The sequence below is a fragment of the Contarinia nasturtii genome, unplaced genomic scaffold, assembly GCF_009176525.2.
Source record: "Contarinia nasturtii isolate CC-2019 unplaced genomic scaffold, AAFC_CNas_1.1 Cnas_scaffold_5839, whole genome shotgun sequence".
In the NCBI taxonomy this organism is placed as follows: domain Eukaryota; kingdom Metazoa; phylum Arthropoda; class Insecta; order Diptera; family Cecidomyiidae; genus Contarinia; species Contarinia nasturtii.
The window spans coordinates 1-8,719 of record NW_022203106.1 but is presented as its reverse complement, the minus strand read 5'-3'; the positions used below and the strand labels follow the sequence as shown (position 1 = coordinate 8,719).

The 8,719-nt window shown below is 33.0% G+C and overlaps 1 protein-coding gene and 1 long non-coding RNA gene across 2 annotated transcripts; both read right to left on the bottom strand.

Annotated features, from left to right (window-relative positions):
* Positions 1-339: 339 nt before the first annotated feature.
* Positions 340-873, bottom strand: LOC116351610. Its single transcript, XR_004202173.1, has 2 exons — positions 708-873; positions 340-632 (listed from the first exon to the last, which is right to left on the bottom strand). It is a non-coding gene; the product is annotated as an uncharacterized LOC116351610 (long non-coding RNA).
* Positions 874-7,573: 6,700 nt separating this feature from the next.
* LOC116351611 (angiotensin-converting enzyme-like) lies at positions 7,574-8,402 on the bottom strand. The gene is made up of 4 exons (XM_031783734.1): positions 8,255-8,402; positions 8,038-8,178; positions 7,793-7,965; positions 7,574-7,726 (listed from the first exon to the last, which is right to left on the bottom strand). Exons 1-4 carry the CDS (start codon positions 8,281-8,283, stop codon positions 7,638-7,640), a joined length of 432 nt encoding a protein of 143 aa, XP_031639594.1. The 5' UTR covers positions 8,284-8,402; the 3' UTR covers positions 7,574-7,637.
* Positions 8,403-8,719: the final 317 nt, after the last annotated feature.

The following is an 8,719-nucleotide window of genomic DNA, read 5'->3' as shown; positions in this document are numbered from 1 at the left end:
TTTCCCTTTAATATTAATTTGTGGAATTTTTGTTTTAGTTTCATTTTCAACTAAATAATTAACGCAAGAAAACAATTATTTAAAATATGTACTGGCGCCATAGTAGTGGTATACGTCTTTCAAATTAAAAATCCAAGTAAAATGTGTATGGTTTCATTAATGAATTATTATCGAATTTTTAAAATTGAAATTAGACTTGTCATCTTCAATCTTCAAAACAACTGTTTTTTGAAAACATGATGAATTTCGGAACGGTTTTTTATCGTCATAACACATTTCATTTTTATAATAAAGGAATCTTGCAAATTGTATTTGTTTTTGTGAAACGAAATAAAATCCTTTGATCTTTTACAAATATTTATTATAATATGTGACAATTAAACTTCATGGGTGATAATTATTTCGTTAACCGAATAGAAGAACTATTTTTTTGATTGTTTCTTTAAACGCTTCTCTGCTCGCTTTGTCAACTCCTTATATAACTTATCTGCTCCCGCAAAGTCACCCTTCACTTCTAAATCTTTTATTTGGCATTCAAGAGTTTCAACTTCAGTTGGAGTGAAACATCCAACAAACGCACTTAAGCTTCTTGTAATAGGATTTCCACCGGCATCTACATTGTTAACTAGTAGCTGTAGAAAAACAATCGATTATCAACAAAAAATAAACCAAATGTACAATACAATATATTGAAAAAATTGATTTACCCCACAAAATGCGACTCCTATCAAAAGTAGTGCGAAGATATTCCGATTCAACATATTTTTATTTTAGATAATGAAACTTTCTTTCAAGAAATCTATAAATTTAAATGTTATTCAACTTGTTTGTACTTGCGGTGTGCTTGATGTCGCGATATTAATGATATTTTCTATCGAATGATTTCAGTTTATATACACTTTGCCACATTTAAATATTTGAAGTTCATCATTTGCGATCGTTAATTTCTTTTGTCAATCGAACTTAATGTCAACACATTTTTTTCGTTTGATTTTCGTCATAGCAAAACACATTTTTGCAAAAGGTGTATGTTTTATAAAACATGTTTTATTCAATTTAATAACTTCCATTCTTTCTGTATAAATTCCAATTTTTTTGTACTGTTTGTATTATAAATTAATGAATTCTATCACAATTCTTTCATTTTGTTTGCGTTACATCCAAACACATTTTGTTTGCTCATTGACATTAGTATCAGATATAGTGTAGAATCATTATCAATTTTAAAAACATTATTGAGATGATTATCGATTTCGTTTGAGAGACTTTTCGATTTGTAACCATTGTGGAATTGACCAAAATAAAAATGTGATGCCCGAAAGTCAGTTCAAGGTTATAAGAAAAATTTAAGTAAATGATTTATGACATGATTGTTCAACGTTGCACTGCATTAAATACAAATTCAATAATCCTCTATCCAATTTGCAGCTCGTATTTTTATTTACTGTGTTAAAAGTAAAGATACAAATAGAGAACTTCTGTTCAACATTCAACGTAAGACTAGGTGACTACTTCGCTGTGAGTCTCCAGTTTATATTCTCGAGAACATCAATTTGTGTACTGATTCAATGGAAGAACATTGCATTTAATCTTGTTAACGCAAATTAACTTTGCATACATTCAATTTTATCTTGATTTGCATTTGGATGGCATTTTACTTGGAATCCAATGTAACAAGTGAATGTTACTGGAAATGGATGCAACAAAGTTGTTCTGCACTTATTACATTCAAATATAGAAACAAACTGCAACATCAGACGCAAAATCGGTTGAAAAGAATGAACAGAAAATGCATTATTATATATATATATACAATTGATTAATTCACCATTTATTCCAACTTGTTGGTGACTTCAGGCTACTCATTGCACTCAAATGCATTGTTTCGGTTTGTACACATTGACCCATTTTCGAAAAGTTTGCATTCATAACCAACAAACTTCCGTCGCCTTCTAGTATACAGTGCGAAGACGCAATCTTTGGTTTTTACACATATATATATATATTTCAATCAGCAAAACCAACGTTACATGAAATAAATGGAAAGATGAAGGAAAATCCGTTTGATAATAAAAATTTGCTCATGCCAAATACTGTTCGCCATAATCATTTGCGGCCAGAGTTCTTTAAATACCCAAAAACATACATAGATTGAACTAAATGCAAAACTAATCAACTCCGGATGTGCTCAGTGTCACTCATACCGCATTTTCGAGTATCCATTAAAAGAGTGCCAGTGTAGTTTTTGGTTGTTGAGGTTTTTTGGTAGCTTATTTCTCGGCAGCGCTTATTTACATAGGTTCCAATCATTTACATGACACATAACTAACTGTAGTTTATGCATACAATGTTCGGTATAAAATATGTGTTGAATAATGCAAAACTCATGCAAATGCCTGAATTTGATATTCTAAAGAACTACAAAGTTTTGTAAATGAGTTCGTTGAATGAAAACCGTTTTGTATACATATATAGTGTAATGTACGTTGTATAGTCAACATTGTTAACAAACATGGTCAACCAATGTTACAAATGTATGTATAGGTACAATGTGTTACATAGTAATAGTTAAACGAGAATAAATTCAACTGTGCATCAGCTGTCAATTGGGTGAACAGGAGAAATGTGCATTGATTCGATGTGAACAAATTAAAATAAGATACCGTTGAAAATGTGTTGCGAAAAAATTCCTTGCAAAAAAAGATTAGCATTTTTGCATACGCACACAAGAGAGACGGAGACAGACACACACACACAGAGAGAGCAAAAAGTTGTTGTTTGTTGCAAGTTGCTCTCAAGATAATTTTATCAAAACATCATTGTATGGTTCCCGGATTCCCGTGTGCAAATTTGCATTTTTATGAAATTTTCTTTAATAAAACAACAACCAAATTAAGTTTGGTAATTAAGACCAAATTATATTTTGTAAAAATACAATCCAATTACAAAGCACTGGCAACGCTGTTCGGTGTTCAATCGATGCTTTTAAATGGTACAAAGAAAAAATTAAAAAGATGATTTGATGTGTCCACCAGTTTGAGGCTAGTTGTTTAAAAATAACGTTGATTAGTTCATGCAGCGGAGCCGCATAGTTGACGATAGAGAAGGAGCGAGCGAATGAGAGAGAGACCATGCATTGAATGGAAACACATGTTAAAATTGCTGCTTGGAGCAATGGTTTCGTGCGCCGTCGAGATGGAAATAAATCCAATTAAAAGTTTAATGTAACTTCGAGTAAACATGTCACGAACATGGAGCGCGCACACGACACTCGTTTTATGTCTTTTCGTTTTTCGTGAATGAGCCAAAAAAAATGTCATAAAAATAAAACAAAATATACATGCCAATAGCAAACACGCATGGTTCTTGTGGCGTAGCGAGAAAAGGATACAAAAACTTGAGAAATAGCAAAAATTACACATCACAAGAAAACGCAGAGAGTGAGAAAGCGTTTTCGATGTTCAATTTGTCGTATGCACACTGCATCAACTTCTTTTTTTGTTTTTGTTTGTTATCATTAAACACTTTGTATCTCCGCCAAACTGGAGATCCACCCTTCACCAAGTCTCGATCACACAACTAAAAAGTAATGCCAAAGTTTTCACACTGCTGCATCGCAAAGTATTTTATAGTGTGCAAGTAACGACAAACAATGATAGACGAAGAAATGTGGGAGACCGAAGACGGTGGATGGAAAGGGGGACGGAGAGACGGAAGGAGACAATGAATGAACAAAGAAACGGAAGCGAATATCACCCATATCGAGACGATTATAAACACCAACGATTATTAGCTCTTAACAATGTTACCGCACTGATACATGATATTTGTTGATACTTGCTACGTGCTGCTGCTAAACAATGTTTGGCCAAAACTTACAAAGTATAAGGTGTTTATTCAATAACAATGTTCATTGTATATGTTTATATTTTCTCCCAATATACGAATATGTTCCCAGCTCTTTCATGACGTCACACAAGATTCGAGGTAGGCCTCGACGGCTTTTCACCCAAATAGAATTTTACTTTTGGAACACTTTAACTGGAAATAATGATGGTTGGTGTTGGTATCGAATTACACAATGGGCCAGCTTGACTGATGCTAAATCAACAAAACATATAATGTATTTATAGCACCTGTATTTTTTCACACGTCCTTTCCTCATTCCATTCGCTTCGTACATGCTTTCTACGCTCATTTAATATTTTACAGCTTTTTCCACTTTTTTTATATGCGCTCCGCTCCATTGATATCCGATAACAATTTACAACATTTCCGGAACGAACTAACACAATTTAATTCGGTTCTAATTCATGATTTCACTTTTCAGCTTTCAATAAGCTTCGTTTCCTTTTATTTGTATTGTTTTTGGCCAAGAGCAGTGTATTTTGTTCACATCGTGTTTCAGTTTATTTGATTTTCGCCATCGAACACTTGCGATGAAATTCCAAGAAGTTTTACACACTGTTTACCGCGCTCATTTGTGCATTTACAATTCAAATTAGTATTCACAATACCATTCTAATTAACACCACATTTATATGCATTAAATGTATACGACAATGGCAAAGGAAGAGAAAGTGTGTGCTCTCTCTCTCGACAGAGAGAATGACAGAGAGAGAGAGAGAGAGAAGAGGGAGGCGAATGAAATGCACGACACTTGAAAGAGGAAAAAGACGATGATGTACCGGGGCGAGTATACAAAACGATGATTCGCTTTTCAAAATAACCTGAAGCACACGTAAAAAGCAACCCAACTGAAACGAGAACACGATTTAAACAACGAACTAAAGAAAAGCCATGCATATTTCTGTCATTTGCTATCATCAGCTTTCGCTTGTTTGGACATAAAAGCTTGTGATGATGATAAACAAATAAATAAATGCCGAGACACAAAATGAAACATACACAGCCATGGCCATGGCGTTTTAAACATCAACAGCAGCACATGATGTTGCGACCAACAGCTGTTATATTCGGTTTTCTCAGGCGTATCACTTTTTGATGGTGAAGGTGTGCTTCCATGGAAGGCAAGCAGGAAAAAAAATGATTATTATATGATGGCAGTCATTTTTTCCATTTAAGAAGCAAAGTCATTTCCATCGGCATTGGTATAGTCCCCAATCTAATTTTACCGTACGAGAAAATGGAAATGCACCATTCGATTTTGTGAAAAGCGTATTTATCCGAAATGAAGCAAACGCTGTTATGATTATAGATCCGCAGTCGACCAATGGACCTCCTTTTGAATATATTACGTTTGCCATGAGTGCTTCAGAGTGTTCAACTGAATTTAATGAAATTTTGCTCTTGTGTGCAAACACATTGTTTTCCATATCGTTCGATGCGTTTGTTACTTTATTGTTTATAATTTTGGACCGGATGTAAACGGTATCTCGATTTTCGATTAGTGATTCAGCCATTGAAATGAAGTCAATGCTTGACTTGCTAATTGGATTTAATATATTTGTATATATAAAATGCAGTTTGGGATTTCATGAATGGATTGAGTGAACTGAGACCGACTTAGATGGGTTATTTCGATAAATTTTATAGCGATTTATTTATGCACCTATAGGTACACAATGAATATTCAAAACGAATCTTATACCGATTAACAACAATAACCGAAAAACATTTAGCGATCAAAAGTTCAACAATGAATTGAAAGGAGCCGACCAGATATGATGAATAAATTGGCAGTTAATGTCTATACTGACCCCATGAATAGAGTCTTAACATGTATATCTTTCACTGGGAATTATTCATTTTATATCTTTCAATGGAAACATGTGAATTTTAATTTGAATAATTGATAAATTGAATGTGTTGCAAGAATGGTTAGACACAAAAATAAAATATTCAAAAATTAAAGGCTGCAACCTTTGAAAGCATGTCTTTAAGAGCAGTATAAAAGAGCGTAAGCAAATCAATTGAAATCAGTCATTGATTTAATTGGTCATTTTCGGTTGAACAGAATGAAGATTTTTGTGGAGTTAAAAAGATTGCTTAAGCTCTTGGGAATTGAGCCACACACCACGTTTAATCGAATAAATATAACAGCTTTATACCTTTTTGCATATTGCTTATTTGCAATGATTCTATTTTTATCGTTCGAACAAAAGACATTCGTGGATTTTGGAAACTCTTTCTTTGGTGCTGTCTCCTTTTTGCTCAATCTATTTACACTATCTTCGTACATTTTCAAACAAGCAGAAATCTACCATTTATTCGGCAAATTCGATGAAATCATTCAAGAAAGTAACTCCGCTTTCATTTTAATTCAATTTATTTCGTTGAAATTTCAGTGAACATATGTGTTTTTTTTGTTTCAGGATTGAACGTTCGTGCTGTGCTCTATGATAAAGTGCATTCGAAAATTGAAAAGTGGTCAAGAATCTCGAATATAACCATAATAAAAATTACACTTTTATTTACATATATACCAAAACTTTTGATAAGTTTTTACCTTTTTGTGAATGGCCATGGCAGCTCAAGCTTCAGTTTGAATTATCCAATGTGGTAGGTTTGAACTTTTAGGCTTTTGTTTGAATTCAACTTAACGAATATTAAAAGAAATACGATTAATTCGTTTCTTTCGAAAACATTCGATAATTTTCAGGATGCCTTTCAATTGGAAAACTCCCATTGGATACATAATCACTTGTCTAACTCAATTTGTTGCTTGGGCCTTTCTTTTGATTAATTGTAGCTGCGTCATGATATTCATGGGCGGAGTATGTTGGCTGTTAATCGCTTTTGTTGAAGATATCGAAATGGAATTGCGTTGTTTGGACGATCTCAAAAAAAATCCAATTAAACTCAAGGTGAAACTTTGCAGCATCGTTCGATTACACTCTCATGCTATGCAGTTGAGTTTGGGTTTTCTCAGTATGAAAAAAATCAGCATTTATTTTAATTTTCAATCGTTAGATGCGCCAACGATTTCGCCGAGATTTATGAAGTTATCATAACCGGCTATTATTTATGGAGTATTTTAACAATTTGCAGTACTTTGTCGGTGGTTCATATTGAAATGGTAATAATGAGTCAAATAAGTGTGTTCATGGGCTCGAAGTCCATAATCCCACATAATCTCTTGAATATTTCGATCATTGTTACAGGCTCACAACGTAGGTGGTCCGGTTGAGATAATATTTGCATCAATAATTCTCTTTTGGGCGTTTGTACAAGTTTTGGTGCTTTGTGATTTTGGAGAAAACATGAAAAATGATTTCGGCAAAGTAAATAATATGATTTACTCAAATGATTGGTACACATTCCCTAAGGAAATACAACAAATTATTCCAATGATCATGATGGGCGCTCAACAAGATGTTATTTTTCAAGGATTTGGAAATCTAACGTGCACACGAGATGCATTCAAAAAAGTAAAGTAAAATTAAGTTTAAATGTAGAGATTTGAGTGAATATTTGGTGCAATTTTCAGATATCGCAGGGGGGATTCTCTTATTTCATGACACTTCAAAAAATTCAACAATAATAACAATGAAAAGTTTGATAATTGAAAATATGCATTGCATGATAATTCAAATTTAATAAAAATGATTTGCATCAGTAAATGTTGTGACAGTTCTTATTTTTGCATTAAAAATAGCATTGTGCGATGACGAATCTTAGAACATGCCAACACAGATCGTTACAAATAGAACGATTATTATCCCTGCTCCAATGGGTTTCTCCGCACCAGATTTTGATAGACATTCTATAGAAAAGGGAGAAAATTAGTAGAAATATGCATATTAATTAATTTATTAGTCATAGAACTCACTGAATTCTGACTTCCATCCAACTTGAGCTCCCGTTTCTTTATTCTTTTTCTCAAGCCAGTCTTGAAGTGGTTGGAAATATTCCATCAAGGCAGACACGCTGATTGTTCTTTGCCCTGTAAGAATTTCAAGCGCGTCTGGCCCAGATTTCGATGATCCCAACGACATCATATCCCTGGATTACGCAATTTGAATAGATGAAAAAAATTGAAAACATAAATTAAGCAAGATATTATGGTGAACTTACTTGAAGGCATTTCCTGCTTTTGTGCTTTGATATATGTCACACTCAGACAAGTAGCTATTGGGATTATTTGGATCGTATTCTCCTGCCAAAATGCAAGCGCTTTTGTGAAACTGAAATTGCAGAATGTGAGCCACCAAATATCTAATGAAGAAAACCACGAACGGTCTATTATGTATGTTGAAGTCAGAATTGTAATAATTAAATTCGATCTATTTACCGTAGATATTCTACGTTAGCTGACACCATAGCGGTGGTCTATTATAGGAATTCCCATATAAATTTTGTTACCGAAAACACTGACGCGCTCCCTGATTGCATCAAATCGAACTAATCTGTCCCAAATGTGTTGTTTTGCATCTAACAGATGACGCTCGCATATTTACAATAACAAAAATTTACTTAAAAAGTTTGAAAAGTACAGAAAAATAATTTAAAAAAGTAACAATAAATAAATTTTAAAACGTTTTTTAATGGAAATTAGTTTTTTTTGTAATTTTGTGAAATTCATTGTTTTCAATATTGAAAAATATTAATTTAGAAAAATAAAATGGTTAACATAGCCTCACTTTTGTGTCACAATGATAACAAGTTGATTGCTAAAAAAATCTACAAAGCACCAGAAAATATTTACAAAATAAATGTAAATATATTTTTAAATGTTAATTTAAGTGAACATTAATAT

Bases quoted from the DNA above. Each gene is read 5' to 3' on its own strand.
- LOC116351611 (XM_031783734.1), bottom strand. From the start codon at position 8,283: ATGGTGTCAGCTAACGTAGAATATCTACG. The intron at 7,966-8,037 runs GTAAGTTCACCA...TGCGTAATCCAG, and splicing joins AAAGCAGGAAATGCCTTCAA to GGATATGATGTCGTTGGGAT. The intron at 7,727-7,792 runs GTGAGTTCTATG...CCTTTTCTATAG, and splicing joins TGGATGGAAGTCAGAATTCA to AATGTCTATCAAAATCTGGT.